A 19,169-nucleotide genomic window follows, 5' to 3' on the forward strand; every position below is an offset into this window, starting at 1 on the left:
CTTATCAACCTAATTACAGTGTAGTGTATACAGAAAATAAACAGAATCAATATTCTTTCCCCCCCCCCCCCCAGAGACAGGGTCTTACTCTGCAGATCAGGCTGGAGCATAATAGCACAATTATAGCTCACTGCAGCCTTCCCCAGGCTCAAGCGATCCTCCTGCCTCAGCCTCCTGGTTAGCTAGGACTACAGGTGTACACCACACCTGGCTAGTTTGTTTTGTTGTTGTTGTTGTTTGTTTTTTTTTTTTTGTTTTTTTACTTTTTGTGTTGCTGGGTCCTCACTATGTTTCCCAGGCTCGTCCCAAACTCCTGGCTTCAAGTGATCCTCCTGCCTTAGCCCCTCAAAGTGTTGGGATTACAGGCATGAGCCACTGCTCCTGGCCATCCTTTTCGAATAATTTTCTTCTTTTTTTTTTTTTTTTAAGTAACCTAGGTATCCAAAAACTCCAGTGAACCTACTCTCCCCCAGTCTGCCCTCCCCGTAGCCTTCATGTGAGTCCATTGCACTCTCCCTCCCTCCACCCCGTCCCAGTACACACAGGAATATATAAACTCCTTTTAATTATGCACAGTTACAAACCCCAAGTGATCTAGGGTAGCTATTGTGTATTTTCACCTACGCAAGTAATGGTATAGGTAGCATTGAACAATCTTGTTCACATTAATGCATTTGGAAGAAAGAAAACCACCTTTTGCCAGTGTGACCAAACAGAAACCATGCTCTTTAATCTTCCTCTGCTGTATCTAATTCTCTTTTTCGGACTGCCTCAGCTGCTTTGATTTTTGTGTGCATATGAGTGACGCATGTAATAGATTATTCATTTGTTCAATGCAGGATTCTTAATTGAAAGCAGTTTTTCAACACCATAAGTGAAAAGTATTTGAGATGAAAAAAAAAAAAAAATCCTGTGTGTGTTTGTTAGCCTTTTGGGAAACTAAGATTTTTTAAATGCCTTTTTTCAATGAAATGAAAATCAAGATCAAGTTATAAATCCTTGAAAGAACAGGGGTTTATAAGTCACGTTTTAGCAAGTTGTTTGCCCAAAACAGTATGAATAGATGGTTTCACTTTAGTTGTGCATTTTTGATTGTTTTTAACTAAACAGTATGTGAGGGGGTTTGCCATATAGCGCGTAGTTACCTTCTAACTCTGAAATACTAATTTGTATTTAGAACACAGGGTGGGGGATTGGATAGCTTTTGAAGAATCCAGAAACACTTCTTTCCAAAACTTTCTTTACATAGAATAGATTTGAACTAATGTCCTGATTTTTTTTTTTTAAACATTTTCAGACAGCAAAATTACTCAGTGGGAAGACCCGAGACTGCAGAACCCAGCTATCACTGGTCCGGTCAGTATTCTCAAATTCTGCCTCTTCAGCATAAGATTTTTTGTTACATATTTCCTGTGTATTACTGATAACAATGATGTCAAGGGACTGGTGTGATTGAGTAGTTCACTAGAAATTGAGTACTTTGCCCCCATCTCCCCCTTACCAAAGTTTTCGGGTGAGATACGGCTGCATGTGCCTTTTCAGATGGATTTAATTATAAAGGAAAAGAAAATAGCTTAATTATGACGGCAAAATTAAACATTTTTTCTTCTCTGTTATCAAAGGGTGGATTACAAGCATAATCAAAATTTCCTCCCTTCCCTTTAATATGGAGCAAAACCAAGCCCAGTATTCATAGAGTTTTAGCATTTCTTTAGGAGAGGAGAAGTAAACGCATGCAGTAAGTTTAAATCTTTTACAACTTTAAAAATCTGTAGAAGTGAGATTGTAGCTAACTTCAGGTGCTGGTAGAGTTAAGAATTTTAAACTCTGCTGACCCACAACGTTACCATGGTTCCCTCTTACATGCTGGTTAGAAAAAGAATCAGTTCTGATGCAGGTGTGATGACCTCTTAAAAGACTGTAGCACACTGTTCCTAAGGTGATGTGAGAACCGCACTCCCAGGGCATCAGGAGTTACTTGGTATCACACACCTGTGGATGAGTCTGTAGAATGCAACCATGCTCATCAGCAGAGAGCACACCACCAGCTTTTGTCAGTGGTTATACAAGGGCAAGGAGATAATTTGAAATTACGGGAGATGTACCATGATCAGCAGAAGGTTGCAAATTTGGGATTCTTACACTAGAGGAGCAAAAGGAACAGACGTTTGTTATATCACATGCTGAGCTAAGAGCTAAGAAGCCAGTAGGTAGATTTAAAACTCCAATTTCATGGCTTTCATCTGATTCCATTCAAATTATGTTTTGAATTATTAAGATAGGTCCATCTGAAAACTTAAAATTTTGATACTGCCTTGCAAATGTGCCCTGGTAACTGACTACCTTTAGTTATCTGTTGGATTTGTTCAGCCACCTGGGTGCTATTTCCTAGGCAAAGGGCCCAGTAATACCTGGGTAAAAACAGTCAACATTTTTCTCTATGTGGCTTAACCACTGCCTTACTCTGATGCTTCCTTTTGATTTATGTATATATTCGCAGTCACGGTTGTTAGAATATTATTTTCTCTTCTACATTATTAGAACAAGGTAAATTCAAGAAACTACTCTTTTCAAGGGACAGAAGACTTTTGACATAACTTTGAAACCTTTTCAAATATTTCTATCACTTACCAGTCACCAGCTGTCACTCCAACACTGCTAGTCCTTATTAAATCTTATTGAAAATTGCTTAGCATCGTAAAGCCAAGTAGATTTGCCCCCAAGAAAGAGCTCTCTGTTTTCTGTTAATAAAAGAGCCTTTTTTTACTCTTTTGTTATCATTATTATTCATGGTATTGCTTTCAGAAGAATCTGTATTTAGGTAATTATCAACTTAGTGTAGACATTTGGCCTTTGTTGTTATTCAGTTCTAAATATTTGGCAGTTTTCATTTGATTTTTCTCCTTGACTTATAAATTATGTAAAATATGCTTTTTAGTTTCTAGAGTATGGGAGGGTTTTGCCTATTCATTTTTATTTTTAATTTTATTGCATTATGGTCAGAGAATATTGTCTGTAGAATATTTATTATTGGGTATTTATTTAAAACTTCATTGGAAGCTTGATCATTTCTTGTAAATGTTCTTTTTTTGTTTAAAGAGAATGTGTATTGTGTCTTTGGTTGGAAATAGAGTTCTTTATGTGTCCATTAGGTCAAGCCTGTGGTGTTCAAATTATCTGCATTCTCGTTGCTGTTTTTCTATTGGATCTAATCAAGATAGTTGTGTCAGTCTCCATGGTGATTGTTGCTCGGTCAGTGTAGTCTAAGATGTATATGACTGCATTCTCTCTCTCTTCATTCGTATTTGCTTAGCATAGCTTTTCTCTCTCGTGGTATTTCGCCTTCTTTCTTGCCTTTTATTTGATTGACAGAGTGCTCTCTTTTATTTTCTCTATGTGCTTGCAGGTTGCACTTTCTATCCTTTTAGCTCTCACATTAAACTTTTTAACCAACTACTTGACTTAGGATTGAAATGAACCACTGTCTGCTCTCCTGGGTAGCATCAGGACCTCAGGGAACTGGAATGCCATTCTTCCCACTCCCACTTGCCACGTCATTGTTGGGTGGAATTTTAAAACTACCTTGTCTTTAAACTTTTCTAACAGTCAAATAGCCATTAATAGGTTATCTTTTTTTCTCCCTACCGTCCATACTGATTTAATTTTACCAAATGTAAAGAAATGTCTTTGCCCACCCCGTTGGTTCGCCCACCGTTGGTTCTTCTATCCATTTTTTTTTTTCCTGAGTTAAGTTTTGATCTTAGTGAAGTATAGTACAGTTTATGGTTCTTAGTGTGTGGTCTGCTGAGCAGAGTATCAGTATCGCCTGACAGCTAATTAGAAATGCAAGTTTTCAGATCCTACCCCAGACCTACTGAATCAGCAACTCTGGGGTTGGGACACCAGTCTTTGTTTTAAAAGCTCTCCCAGGGATGCCAACGCCCACTCAGGTTTGAGCACCTCTGCCCAGCAGCACCGGTGGTGAGAGTCTGCGAGTAGTAATGTCTCTTACTTTTTGACTCAAAAGGTCTCATGTGACCTCTCTGTTGAATATGAAGTTCAGCTGATGATAGAAATCTTGGTTAAGTTGTTTGCCTTCAGTGCTTTGGAGATACTCCTGCATGTCTTCTGGCCTCCATAAATGATGAGAACAGGTTTGCTGTCAATCTCATTGTCATTTCTGTGTAGGTAAATTGCTCTTTTTCACTGGTGACTTTGAATTTTTATTTGTGTCTTAGATGTTTTACAGTTTCACTATCATCATGTATCTATGTGTGGAGTTCTCTTCATCTATTCTGCTTTGGACTCAGGCTTCTTCAATATGGGGATTGTGTCTTTCCTCTGTTCTGGAAAATTCTCAGCTATTATTTCTTCACATATTGCATGTTTCCCATTCTCTAAGTATCTGTTTCTGTAACTCCTATTGGGCATTAGTTCTCTTTCACATTGTCTGCTTTTTCTCTTAACTTTTGTGTTTTCTGTCTCTCTCTCTCTCACTGATGTATTGTGAATGATTACTTAGCTCTTCCAGTTAATTCTTTAAGCTTTTTTTGTAATCTCTTTATCAGTTCATCTTGTTTATTATTTCAGTGACTAGGTTTAATTGCTCAAAGTTTTATTTGATCGTTCAAAATTTGCTTTTGTCTTCATGGTTATTCTGTCCTGTTCTCTTTCTCTCTTTATTTTTTGATGCTTTCATCTCTTTATTATTTTTAAGATATTTATTTCTTAGCCTCTTTCAGATTATTCTCTTATCTCTGGTCCTAGGAACATTAAATTTCCCAGTACGTCTATAGACTCTCCTTAGGAGCGTAGATTATTGCCTAGTTGAGTTTATAATTTGTGTGTGAGTATGTGTGTGTGCGCACGAGCGTGCATGCATGCAAGAGGGGGAGAGAGAGTGTGAGCAAGCTCTTTTTTTTTTTCCTATGAGGCTTTTGTAAGTCCTGACCTGTATTTACTGTTAACTTCTTAGCTTAGGTTCATGCACCCCAGTCAGTATAACTGTGGACCTCATACCCACTTTGGCACAGGCTTGGAGTATGGATTTATTACAGGTCTGTTTCTTTTTGTTTTTCTCCCATTTATGGTCCTGGACAGAAGGTAAGCTTCCTTGCAACTTCCCTGGTCCGGTGGGTAGAGTTTCCTTGTCCCATTTCCAGATGTTAGGTTTTAAACAACAACTGTTCTTTCTACGTCACGTAGACCGAAGGCAAGTTCTGTGTCCCCTTGGGAGGATTAAAACCCAAGCCCCTATGTCTAGGTCCAGTGCCCACTGACTTCTCTAATTGCGAGTCTTTCTGCTTATCTAGCACCTAGAGTTTCTCTTCCCAGGTTTTAAAAATATCAGTCCTAAGTAGGCCTAGCATTTCTACATATTTTTTAGGGAAGGGGGACCCTTTCTGTGCAGCTCAGTGTTTAGCATTCCTGTAAGTTAGTATGCTCTCTGTAATAGCATTTTATCACTAGTAATAGCATTTAGTAAGTGCTCTTCATGCATGCTGCTGTAATGAACACTGTCTCATGTTGTATAACACATATATTTTTCCAAGAACCTTATAATCAGCTGATGTGAAACTCACAGCCATCCCCTCAGGAAGGCAGGGCAAATGTTATCTCCAATTTGTCAGAAGCTCAGAAAGCTGATTCTATTGCTGACAGTCCCTGCAAGGGTCACAGTCAGGACTGGAGCCCCAGATACACTGGTGACACTGATGTCACCACGTCGGGCATGAGCCCTTCTATCCGAGGAGCTCCAGTGTCACCTGGAGAGTGATGATGTGGAAACATTTAGAACCAACTTGCACAGTAAGGCAGGCTTTCATTCTGTATCCAAAACAGGAACACAGATTTAATGCAGAGCAAAAGGGCTTTAATCAACAGGACATGTTCGTTGTTCACATGGACTCATTTTACAAGCTAAACTGGAAGCCAGAAAATGACATTCCAGGTTTTCAAGTGAGAACAAATGATTTGATCCAATTAAAAAAAAGAAATACACGTGTAATCTGTTCAGAAGCTGCGCTGTTAGGATGTTTGTCCTGGTACGTTGTGCGACACTTTTCAGGAAGAGAATATAAAAACTTGTTCTTCTTGTTCTATCATGAGAACTACCTCTAGAGAGAAAAGATAATGAGTACAGGAGGAAGACAGTGATTTTCCGGCTTCCATGCATCATTCCCCAGAAGGAGAAAGGCCTGAAATATCTCAACATTTCCACCCACGCCTCCTCAGCCCCTGCCAGGAGACAGAGCAGGCAAGGGAATGGGTATCACAGACTGGGGGCCACATGTTGAAATCTGTTCCTTGGGGAATTTGTCATTTAAGACAGTCGAACTTGCATACACAGTGATGACTGTTTAAGCTTTTTTTCCATCGTTTTCGGGAGCGGGGGAACTGTGATGTAACCATGATGTTTGGAGAACCCTCACAAATACAGGAACAAACAAAAAATAATTGCTGGGAATCACAGACTTTGAGAAATAGAAGAGCCGAGTCAGGTTTGTTCTTCCAGTCACATCGTTCCACTTCACAGTGAAGAAACTCCTTAGTAGAGAGGTTGTATTGCAAAGCCAGCTGATGAGACACTACCTCAGAGCTCAGGCCTTCCAACACTGGCAGGAGAGAACGGAAGGAGGTCACTTTTTTAGTTCCGGTCATTTTTTTCCTCATGGCACTAACACGGTTTATTCATTGATTTCTTATTACCTGTTGCTCTCAACAGCTTGTGAGCTCCAGAAAGGAACTGGGAAAACTCCCTTGCTTTATGTACTGTTATTTTTCTAGCACCCAAAATGCCTTGCACAGAGTAAGGTGCTCAAGAAGTATCGGTTGAATGATCAGCAAATGAACACCAGAAAGTGAGAAAGAAACTAGAGAGGAAATCTTAGTTGGTGATGGGAGGTAGCGTTGGTAGAGCAGAAAGGATGATATCTTTATTGGCTTATGTCAGAACATTGTATTCTTTTTCTTATTTTGGTGTTTGTCCAGGTATTAACAAATTTATGCCTTGCCTAGACTCAGAATTGCTCTGTGGTTTCATCAGACTCAATACTGCCTAAAATAAATAGGATATGAGGTCAAACCTGTCGTTCAGTGGAAAATCAAAGAAGACTGGCTTAAAAACTAAGAAAAGACCATAGGCAGTATAAATTGTCAGTATAAATGTTCCTAAGCTATATAAATATGATGTATTTATTGCTCTTGAATGACAGAGCAAAACACTGACATGCTCATTTTCTGAAAGAGTGGTTGTTTTGTTTCGGGTTAGTTTTTTATATAAACTTGTCTTAAAACTATAAAGGAGGGAAGTTCTTCTTCCTTTCTTCTCTTTCTGGTCAGGATAAGTATGGTGAAAGCGTAAGGATTGGAGTCTGGAGACAGTAGAGTAAGGATCAGTATATTTTATTAACTTAAGCCAAAATGATACCAGCAGAAGTATTCTCTGCCGAAATTCATGCTAGTGGCTAGAACGCAGTGAGTTGTTTTCAAGGCTCTCACAGTTATATCTGTGTATATGCAAAAACCAATCCTTTTTGCTTTGTAAAAATACCGTAAGCTTTTTCAATAGCCGAAAGTCAGGGCTCTGACTCTAAGATATTATGAGACACTTTACAACATAACAAATAAAGATTATTTAAATGACTACATTAAGATGTTACTCCTTTGCCTGAAGAGATATTGCAACTTTTAAATAAGTATAGTTAACTGAATTCCCGAGCCCTCAACTGTGGTACCATCACTCTGTTTCATAGATAAAGCATTTGAGATTTCAAGAAATCCTTGCCCAAGACCACAAAATATGAAGGGACAAACCTTCTCACTCCTAAATGGAGGATTTTTTGAGAATGCCATCTACCTGATTTTATATTTCTTGATAAGAATGTTAGTTCACTTCCCTTTCTGCTCATTGTATTTCCCTACAAAGATTTTTTAAATCATGATTAGACTTCAAAATGCCAGCATAGGTCATTCTGGGTTGTATGTTAAAAGTATCTAGCCAATAACTCTTAGCTAAGCCACAGCAAAAAAGAAAGAGAAACAGCCTGACTCATATTCTGACAGAAGTTACTTGGAAAGCATGTCATTTGTGTAGCATACCCCTGAGTAGCAGTGTAGCTGTTTTCAGGGGTGAAAACGCCATTCAAAGCTGATAGCCCCAATCCGTTTAGGACTTTCCCCGGTGCTGTGTAGACATTATCTAAGTTTTCCATGGATAATCTGAAAAGTGAGAATTTTCGGTTTATGATTCATGAAACTCTCTTAAATGTTGGCTCAGTATACATAAAATTTTAAGTATATTGTTTGCTTTATCTATATTTATAAATTTATCTTCCAGGCTGTTCCTTACTCCAGAGAATTTAAGCAGAAATATGACTACTTCAGGAAGAAATTAAAGAAACCTGTGAGTAATCATGCCTTCCAAAAATGCTTTCTGTTAGTCATGTGTAAGTTACCACAGTTACTTCAGTGAGAACAATTTGTTACTTTTATATGAATACTAAAAATATTACCTTCCTTTCCTCACTCACTTTGATCCTCCTGGTTCTTCAATCTGAATTTTCTTTTTAACAGAAATGGTAAGTGAAGATGAACTCAGTATTACATATCAAATCTTCTGAAGGGTAATTTGATATGTAATGCATAAAAAAACATGAATGATTTTTATGGGATATAAAATAATTCAGAACCCTAGTCACAAACTCTGGGGAAGCCTGTTCAATTATGCACAGTTATCATATTTAATAAACCTGGATCCCACTTAGAAAAAATGTTCAAATCTTTCCTTGTAAATGCAGAAGCTTAGTTTCACCTACAATATTTATAATATAAGGTTATATTTAATTATAATAATTTACAGTATTAGGTCAAAATGTAATTTTCTGCTTATAATTATCCCTGGCAGTTTAAAACAGAGAAACTCTAAAAATTTTTATAGGCAGTGTTTTAAATTACGTTACATTTTCTAGTGACACACCACCCCCAAATTGTTCAGTGTTGTGTCCTCTGTTTTACTTTCCAATTCCACTTTAGCAGTTTTCTCTTCGGTTTTCTCCACCACTGTGGTTATACCTCTGGGGAGCGGAGGGAACCTGCCGCAGCCCATACCATCTCCGGTGGCCTGGGCTCTGTCCCCATTTCTCCCTGTCTCCTCCCCTCAGCCGGTGCCTCCTGCCCGGGACACCTTCTCTGGATAGGGCACAGTCTCTGCTCTCACTTAGGGGTTTTGGTCTCTGTTCCAAAGTCCTGATTCAAGCATTTGTGGATAACTACTATTGAAATGATTCTTTGCCTTCAAAACTCAAATGAATACTGAAAATTCCATAGTGTTTCTTTGTGAGTCACGTCCCCTGGTAATGACGATGAGTTGTTGGTCATCACCCAGTCTCACTCTGTGGCTCTCACATAGCAGTGTCTTCTACTTGGAAACCATCTCTGCAGATTTAGGCTTACAATCAGACCAACCCTGGACCACCTCTCCGCAGCAGGCAGTTGCCACAACCTTGGTCAAGTGTTTTGTTATTTTCTTACTTTCTTTTTTTTGGGCGGGGAGACAGAGTCTCGCTTTGTCACCAGGCTAGAATTCAGTGACGCAATCTTGGCTCACTGCAACCTCTAACTCCTGGGTTCAAGCGGTTCTCCTGCCTCAGCTTCCCAACTAGCTGGGACTATAGGCATACACCACCACATCCCGCTAATTTTTGTATTTTTAGTAGAGACGGGGTTTCGCCATGTTGACCAGGATGGTCTCGATCTCTTGACCTCTTGATCTGCCCGCCTCAGCCTCCTAAAGTGCTGGGAGCCACCACACCTGACCTGTTTTGTTATTTTCATGTCAATGAACCATGCTTTGGGCTGCTTTCCCCACACTTGGCATGATCAGGGTGCCACTTTCCATGGCAACAAAATGGAATTGAGGCACCAATGGATTATATTTACCAACTGGAGGCCCTGCCAGAGTTGAGCATGGCCCCAACCTGGCCAGGTGGGATTATTATAGGTTTGATTACCTGGGCTAAAGACTCTTGGGTGAAACAACAGATGGAGTTCATTGTCTTTCAGTTGCCATTGACTGGAGAGTACCCAGAGTTGTTTATTAAAGGGGGCGAGGAGGATTTTCTTCTGGGCAGCAGAGTTTCTGACTCAGCCTGCGCACTACTAGTGGATGCTGCGTGTCCCATTGTGACACAGCCAGGCTTTCTGTCTGCGAGGAAAAACCTCTAAAGGAGAGAATCTCAGTTGAACCTATTTGTCACTGCCCATTTCCTTAAGGACTGCCATCTTTTCTACGCTTTGTCATTTTTATTAGAAAGCAAAGTGTGTATTTGCTGTATGATTATGTGCTTTCTTTTGTCTTTTGTGTAGGCTGATATTCCCAATAGGTTTGAAATGAAACTTCATAGAAACAACATATTTGAAGAGTCCTATCGCAGAATTATGTCTGTGAAAAGACCAGATGTCCTCAAAGCTAGACTATGGATTGAGTTTGAATCAGAGAAAGGTCTTGACTATGGGGGTGTGGCTAGAGAATGGTTCTTCTTACTGTCCAAAGAGATGTTCAACCCCTACTACGGCCTCTTTGAGTACTCTGCAACGTAAGTATATGGCCATGTACACCCAGTGTGTGTCCCCCACTGAGACAGTTGTATGAATTTAAATGGAATGAAAGAATAAGCAGTTCACATGCTTTAACTGCTGAGTTTATTTTCTCCTCACCCTATGGCCCCTTGCAAGTCTAGAACAGGTTCTGACTCTACCTGGTGAAATAATGTACTCTGTGAACATCTAATATTGATTTTTGTCTTGTCTGTTGGGTTCATGGAGTTGAAAACATGGATAATTATGGTAAGAAACAGGAGGCAATTCTCATTTGCAGTGTTCAAGAGAACTTGTCAGCATTAGAATCAAAGAAAAAGGGAGGTATTTCTTTAACAAGAGTGGTTTCCGAGGTCTCTGCATAAAGGCAAATTGTAAGGACTTTGAGGATCTAGAACCATGTCCTGCTCCTGTAAGGAAAGAACCAGGTTTCCCCTTGAGTTAGGATTTCAGCATTGCCAGGCTTGGAAAGTGAAGCAGATTAAATTGCTTTCTGAGCAATCAAATGTCGGCTACTTCTAGGTCAGCCATTCCTCCTCCAGACTCTGAATCCTCCAAGGCTTAGGCTGAACCCAGGTCCCCAGTACAATAGTCATTGACCTTGCTGAAGGGCATTTATCATCACTCCAGCCCTGGGCTCTAAGGGGACTTGGGTTTCCCTTCATCTCCCACCTGGTACCGGTCTCCTGGGGCCTCATTTGGAAGGCAGCCTTAGTACATCCTTTTCGGTTGCTCTAGCCAAGAATTGCCCTATTGGTTTGTTGTTAATTGTTACTGAGTCCTGTGAGAAGGCTCACTATGTATAACTTATCCAACTATTGAAGACGGAGGGCAGGGTAGGGAGAGACAAGATCTCTACCTCTCCTCCGCATTTTCAGGGTTACCCCCCGAAGGAATCTATCTGTGATCCCAGTTTGAAATCCACTGATCCTCATGGTTGTGAACCAAGTAAGATCATTTGGACAAATTTAAACATTTGCAGGTTTGCATTGTGGAGAGAGCCATATCCTGTTTCCAGTCCCCTTGAGGCCTTTTCAGAGCAGAGTAGTGATCAGAAGACAGACCAAGGGTTGGGTCCATAGCAAAAATCTTATGCCCAAGCCAAAAGTCTCTGGAAGGAATTAACCTTCTTTTATCACAGAGACGAGCTAAAGTACTCACATCATTGGGAATCCCTGCACAGCCTCTTTATTGTGTGGAGTTTCTTATCTCCCCAAGATATTTGGCTGAACCATATGAAATAGACACTTTTGTAGGTCAAAAACAGTCAGACATCAGCCGTGTCATATGATTTCATTGACTTTATAGTGCACATGCATCAGCCTCCAAGGTGGGTCATGGTCGAGCGTGTGGTAAGTCATGTCCTCTAGCCTGCACCTTTTCACGCTAGGCACAGAATGCTCTCAAGGACACTGTAAAAGTTGAGTGACATGTGGCAAAGAAATACATAAAATCTTGCATTTGAAAGAGTGATTGGCCTTTTCCTCTCTTTCTCGTCAAAAGGGACAATTACACCCTTCAGATCAATCCTAATTCCGGCCTTTGTAACGAAGATCATTTGTCCTACTTCACGTTCATTGGAAGAGTTGCTGGCCTGGCAGTATTTCATGGGAAACTCTTAGATGGTAAGTCTTGAAGTAATAAAAATAGCTCAGTGCTGCCGGTGGTTCCCCGGGAGGTGTCTTATCTTTCGCAACATGAGTTTTTAAGCAAAAGTTTCACTGGTTTACTCATAAAGTATTTTTGTCTTTTGCCCGTAATGGATGTGCTTTTCTCTGGTATCTTATTTTGGGCACTGAAGACATAGTGTCTACACACAGTTAAACTCAAAAGTTTTTTTAACTTCAGTGTAAAGCACAGAACATTATGTATTTATACCTTCGGATGTTTTCTGGAATAACTTTAGTGAAAGCAAGATTTGATAACAGATGGGAAAAAACTAATTGAAAAGTTAATTAAAATGATCTCATCCATCCAGTATTCTGTGATTATTGCATTTGTCCCCAAATTATTTTTTTAATTTGAAGGGATTAAATAATTTCAAAATAATGTTACAGCTCAGCTAAGGCGTTAACCCTGAAACAACACAAAATAATTTCATTCTTTTTTTTTTTTTTTTGAGACGGAGTTTCACTCATGTTACCCAGGCTGGAGTGCAATGGCGCGATCTCGGCTCACCGCAACCTCTGCCTCCTGGGTTCAGGCAATTCTCCTGCCTCAGCCTCCTGAGTAGCTGGGATTACAGGCATGCACCACCATGCCCAGCTAATTTTTTGTATTTTTAGTAGAGACGGGGTTTCACCATGTTGACCAGGATGGTCTCGATCTCTTGACCTCGTGATCCACCCGCCTCGGCCTCCCAAAGTGCTGGGATTACAGGCTTGAGCCACCACGCCCGGCCTAATTTCATTCTTATTTAGCACATATAAATCATGGAAGAATTTCAAGGTATCTTTAAGAAGTCAAACCCTCCACCTGGCAGTATCTATATGTTTATAGTAGAGACTTATAAAAGATTTGGTTATTTCAAAAGTAGTGTCCTTAAGAAAACACTACAGAAATCATGAGTGAGGAAAATGTGTTAGAAATATTTTTTAAGAGCTTGGAGGTAGAGTGGTTGAGGGTGGGAATAGGGAGAGGAGGATTTGAGATTGACATTGCAATAATTTACAGGAAAGGCATTTCCAAGGGAACTATGTTCATTGCATTTATGGAGCCTTAGCTGTTCTAATAAATACTCGGTATACACTCTGTACTTTTCCCATGAGTATGTTTTTACTGTTAATTGGTAGCTGATATTGATGCTCTGATTTTAATACTTTATTTGGTGGGAGGGAGGCAGTAAATACATTTTTTCCTCTAGAAGAAAACTAAACCACACCCTTTATGTGCAGTGTGAATATATTTTAATTTCCAGCTTTGGAGTCATGCCATAGATTATTTCAACCTGCCCAGATTCACTCCAACTTTCTCAGAAGGCTGGTTTAGTTACAGTATGCAAGTGAGAAGATGCCGTTAGTTGCTACAGCGTCTTTAATGGCCTCTATTACAGGGGGTAATAGAGATCCTGACCTCAGTCAGCTTATATTTTAGCGGGGGAAAAAGAGATGAGAACAAAACCAGAAGAATCACAGTGATAGTGTCCGAGCAGAAGGGAACACATTGAGTCCTCAGAAGAGAAAACGACTTGGCTGGAGGCTCAGGGAATCTTTCCCAGGATGAGCTACACCTTGGAGGTGGGGTAGCATTTGAGCATTCAGAGGCTGGGGTCATTTCAGATGAGTGAGGACCAGCTCAGAGTCAAGGCTCTGTGGAAGGAGACTGATGGAAGCAGGAATCACTCAGGGTCTCTAGGAGCCAGCTAGAGTGACCCCCACAAGAGTGATCACGATATAAACCTGGAATTGCACATTTAAGAGTCAGAGTGCACACAGATGGGCCTCGTCAGCAGTGTCTTCAAGTTTCCCGCAGATGGGAATGTCTCTGTCGGCAGGGCTCGTTCTGCACATCTCTCCACTGCTCCCCGGAGTCAGCTTCATGCTTTTACTTCGCCAGACGCTGCCATCTGTTGGGGCCTGTAGCTCTAGGGCCACACTGAGCCAGGGAGAGCTGGCCAGTGCTGCAGAGGGTTGGTGCCTGGTGTGGGGGTGAAGGAGTGGAAGCAGGAGCCCGAGGTCCCAGGTCTGGTGGGGTCAGGGCCCCATGTGAGGAGGTGTGTGATGTCTTTGGATCAGGTGAAATGGAGGCCCTGCGGGAGGCCTGCAGGTCGGCCTCGCTGCCGCTGCCTCCCTGAAGCTTCTGCCGTCCCTCCCTGGGAGGTTGCACAGGCCCTCTCCGTGGCCTCCCGCATTTCCAGCCTGTCCCCTTCCTGTGCTTTCTCCTCATTGCTGCCCAACCAATGATAACAAAAGGCAGATGAAATTTCACCTGGCCTTGCATTGACTCCCCACTACCCTCAGAGAGCACCCCAACTCTCCAGCACCCCATGTGGGCTGTGCACCACTGGCCCCTTCTCTGGCCTGTCCACCTACCCTGGCAAACTGCTTGCAAGTCCCCAGACTTGTTCCTCTGTTTAGTATGCCCTTTTCTTCCCCAATCCCTATGCCCGATTTGCACTGCAGACTCTGCTTGACCTTGAAGCTCATCTGTCGCCTCCCAGAAGCCTTTCTGGCCCCGCTCTGCTGCGCCCTCTCATAGCACAGCTGCCATCATGCCTCTCTCCCCCGACCTCGCCAACTCGCATGTGCTGTACCGCAGAAGGCCCTTGATTTCTCCGTCCTGGTTTCTAATTTACATTGAAAGCAGGTTCATCTTTTCTTCCATGCTCTGATACGTAGCAGTATCAAAGACCTGAAACTAAACCCAGCATGTACTGTATTTTAGGTTTCTTCATTAGACCATTTTACAAGATGATGTTGGGAAAGCAGATAACCCTGAATGACATGGAATCTGTGGTGAGTACATGCAGGTCACACGCTGGCCATCACCGGGCACTTATGCTTTATGGGAAGGTACTGGAGAGCCACATTTGTAGTCTCAGCCACGTTTGTGGGTGCTTCATTCCATGTGAACAACAGGAGACATTTAATTGCTTGAAAAGTTCATTAATCTACCTAATTCTTGTAATAAGCAAATCATTGTTCACATTTCCTGGGATCATGGTACCTAGCGTGGATACATCCAAATCCCAGTTGCCTGTGCGTACTAAATCCGAGACAGCTGAAGATCTATTGTAGCCTGAGTTTTCTATAAAAACTGCCACTACTAAGACCAGGTGCAGTGGCTCACGCCTATAATTGCAGCACTTTGGAAGGCCGAGGCAGGTGGATCACGAGGTCAGGAGTTCAAGACCATCCTGGCCAACATGGTGAAACACCATCTCTACTAAAAATACAAAAATTATCCAGCCTTGGTGCTGTGCACCTGTAGTCCCAGCTACTCAGGAGGCTGAAACAAGAGAATTGCTTGAACCCAGGAGGCCGATGCAGATGTTGCAGTGAGCCGAGAATGCGCCATTGCACCCCAGCGTTGTGACAGAGCGAGACTTTGTCTCAAAAAACAAAAAACAAAAACCTGCTACCACTGAATGTTGAGAGTTTCATCAGCTGTCCCTCTTCCTCACCTCATAAAAATGGCAGAGGCAAAGGTAAAGCAGTAGAAGAATATCACACAGACATCCTAGGCATAGATGAGCGATGCTGCCACTTAGGCACGTGAACACTTGAGACGTTCTCCAAGCAGTGATTTGGGTTTTCATGCTGCATGTAACATTAATTTTACCTAGACAGACCATTTTAGAGTTGGAAGGATTTTTTATAAAACAAAAATTGATATTCTTTTTCACTTTCCTTTTTTTACTTTTGCTTCCGTTTTTCTTTTAATATATCCATACTCCACATCTACATCCAGAGGGGATGGGCGTTTGCCCACATGCCAGCACACACACACAGGGCCACTGAGAAGCGTGTTTGTCCATTTGGGGTTTTTGCGGCTCATTTGTGTTTGCTCACGAATTAAAAAGCCCCTGCATGACTTCACCCGGCTGTGGTACCAACTATATCTTGGGCACAATTGGATAGATGAGCTGCACCCTCGGCCCTGACCAGCGCTGACTCAGTGTTTCTGCCCCTCATTGTATGAAAAGAGGAAGAGGCCATCAGTGCCCTTGAACCCCCCGCTGGTTTGTTAGTCATGGTGGGTTGGGATGCACATCCATGATTCCAGTCTCCACTGTCACCTTATATTTGTGCTTTCTGCTTTCATCGCCGTATGGTGAAGATGCTAGGAGCATAGGAATTTCTCTTAATTTTCTATCACGTGCCGACAGTTAGTGCTTAAAATACAGCGCATGTACTATTTTCCCCTCTTCCAAGCCCGTCGTGTTTCCAGCAGGAGACACCACGGTAGGACCAGGACTGTGACTGTGACAGCCGCTCTGGATTCTGAAACCAGAGCGGCCATCCTTTTTGCTGACATTAACTTGCAGAGTGATCAAAGCACAGGCAAGGGCATAACTTAAAACTATTGGTATTTACTTAAATGAAACATTATTTTACTTATTTATTTTTTTTGGAAACAGAGTCTTATTCTGTTTGCCAGGCTGGAGTGCAGTGGCACAACCATAGTTCACTGCAGCCTCCATCTCCTAGCTGAAGCTATCCTCCTGTCTCAGCCTCTCATGTAGCTAGGACTAAAGGCACACACCACCATGCCTAGCTGATTTTTAATTTTTTTTGTAGAGATGGGGTCTTGCTGTGCTGCCTAGGCTGGTCTTAAACTCCAAACCTCAAGCTCTCCTCCTGCTTAGCCACCCAGAGCCAAGGGTTACAGGATTATAGCCATGAGCCACCATGCCCAGCCTAGAACATTCTTTGTCCTTCCTAATTTCCTCAGATATTTTCACTCTATTTTAAAACTTTATTTTTTATAGAGGCAGGGTCTTACAATGTTGCCCAGGCTGGTCTCTAATTCCTGGGCTCAAATGATCCTCCCACATTGACCTCCCAAAGTGCTGGAATCACAGCCATGACGTTTTCACTCCAAAAGGATAGAAAGTATATTGACCAGCCTGGCCAACGTGGCGAAACCCAGTCTTTACTAAAAATGCAAAAATTAGCCAGGCATGGTGGCATGTGCCCTTATTCTTGGCTACTCAGGAGGCTGAGGCAGGAAAATCGCTTGGAGGAGGAGGTTGCAGTGAGCCAAGATCGCACCATTACACTCCAGCCTGAGTCACAAAAGGGAAACTCCATCTCAAAAAAAAAAAGAAAGAAAGAAAGAAAGTACACTGATCTCTGGTATGTTAAATTTTGTGGACCAGCACGGCAGGCAGCTTCATCCACATCCAGAGTAGGTCCCTTCCACTGGGTATTACTAAGGACAGGATTTAACTGCAACCCCAGTGCAACCAAAGCAGTTTGTTTATATTTTAAATTAAAGATTTGGTTTGGATGGAGCAGGAAACATTGCATTAGTAATGTAATTCTTGAGCATTCCGCACAGAATTACATTAGAACCTAATTATTTAAAGGAGTCAAATGAGCTTGTATTTTGGGGGAAAAAATGCTGAATTTCCTTCCTGTGTCATTTCTGTAGGATAGTGAATATTACAACTCTTTGAAATGGATCCTGGAGAATGACCCTACTGAGCTGGACCTCATGTTCTGTATCGATGAAGAAAACTTTGGACAGGTACGTGTGGGTAACCCTGGGAATGCTTCTTTAGCTTTCAGGGGGCATTTTCTTCTTGACAGGCTGTAACACGACTTTGCTGGACAATTAGAAAGAGCCAGCAGGAGCTGTAGGTGTTAATTATCATCCCATTGGAGCAGTACCTTCTTGGCAGGCCGGGAAACCACACTCCAATTACAACCGTTTCTCTCTTCCAGCAAAGTGACAGAAATTCCAAGAGGCCTTGAAGGCATGAACTAACACCTCTTCTAATCCAAAGCAAATGTGAATGTTTCATTTGTGCCTTGGTTTTAGAATTTAGGTACTTTAAAAAATAGTGTGATTGTTGACTTAGCATTGTAAATACACGACCAGGAGCGGGTGATGTTGGAGGGGCCTTGGTTTTTCTCTCTGTTTTATGGTTCTGTTGTCATGGCGACATTTGTCTTTGGGGCTCAGCATGGCAAGCTCAGGTTTTTCTGTCATTCCTTCTGCTTTGCCCCCACGCTGTTATTCAGGCTGGATTAATCCTCAAAGTCAATTTCAGGCTGGTCAGCAGGGATTTGGTTGGACCACTGAAAGTGGATTTCAAAGATAAAGTTGCCTGCCTTCTCATCATCCTGGGAATCTATCCAGATGTATTTGTCTCAAATCTGAAGGCTTTGCTTCATCTGCCACCCAGCCTTGGGAGGTATTCTCAAGATATTCCCTGACCCTGGTACTTGTCCTTCCACAAAAGCCTAGAAATATTTCCCACCTCTCAGACTAAATCTCCATGGCTGTGAAATAAATTAGACCATAGAACTCCTTGTAAGGGTTGCCATTGGAAAAAATGAAATAGACTTGTTTTTTTATTGCTAGATCTCAAAGATTGCTGGAGAATCTTTGCGAAGAGAAGCTGATGCCACTAGATATAAAGGATTTGATGACAACTGAGAGTACAAATTTTTTAGAAAATAATCACTTAAATATCAGAATCACTTGTTATTCCCATGTCCTGTGGTTGAGCCAGGAACCTTCAGTCACTAGTGCAAGTCCTGAAGGTGGGTGGCACTTGGAGAGTCCATGGTGCCCTTCAGTTGGCTGGGGGAGGCTCAGAGAAGGACTTCACACACCAGAGGCGAGAGACCTGGTGGCTTAATGTAATGATCAAGTCCATTACAGACCTTTTGTGCCCCCTCCACCCTGCCCCTCCCTTTTATTCCCCCTCTGTATTGTGCGTTATGCCTAAGAATCCTCACAGACAGACAGACACTGTTCTTGTGATGGGACAGGGAGAAATCTTTTCAGCTGCTGCCCCTCCAGGTCTCCAGTGGCCTCCCCAGGACCCAGAGCACTGTGTGTCACCAGTCCTGTCTGCCTCCTTTCTCTGTTGCCTTTGACACCAATGGCTCACTGCCACC

At 41.9% G+C, this 19,169-nt stretch overlaps 1 protein-coding gene across 17 annotated transcripts in view; it reads left to right on the plus strand.

Moving 5' to 3' along the window:
• Nucleotides 1-19,169, plus strand: part of NEDD4L (NEDD4 like E3 ubiquitin protein ligase) — a 356,397-nt gene that overhangs the window by 310,615 nt on the left and 26,613 nt on the right. For 10 of the 17 annotated variants that reach the window (XM_032293592.1, XM_032293595.1, XM_032293597.1 and 7 more), the window contains 7 exons: nt 1,298-1,356; nt 2,118-2,120; nt 8,339-8,404; nt 10,366-10,595; nt 12,100-12,221; nt 14,980-15,050; nt 17,692-17,787. In XM_032293592.1, the coding sequence (XP_032149483.1) occupies nt 1,298-1,356; nt 2,118-2,120; nt 8,339-8,404; nt 10,366-10,595; nt 12,100-12,221; nt 14,980-15,050; nt 17,692-17,787 (647 nt within the window). The remainder of the gene's footprint in view (nt 1-1,297; nt 1,357-2,117; nt 2,121-8,338; nt 8,405-10,365; nt 10,596-12,099; nt 12,222-14,979; nt 15,051-17,691; nt 17,788-19,169) is intronic. The other 7 variants (XM_032293594.1, XM_032293593.1, XM_032293600.1 and 4 more) reach the window with 1 other exon arrangement.

This window comes from Sapajus apella, unplaced genomic scaffold (assembly GCF_009761245.1).
Source record: "Sapajus apella isolate SASKATOON/1434 unplaced genomic scaffold, GSC_monkey_1.0 scaffold30, whole genome shotgun sequence".
Taxonomy (NCBI): domain Eukaryota; kingdom Metazoa; phylum Chordata; class Mammalia; order Primates; family Cebidae; genus Sapajus; species Sapajus apella.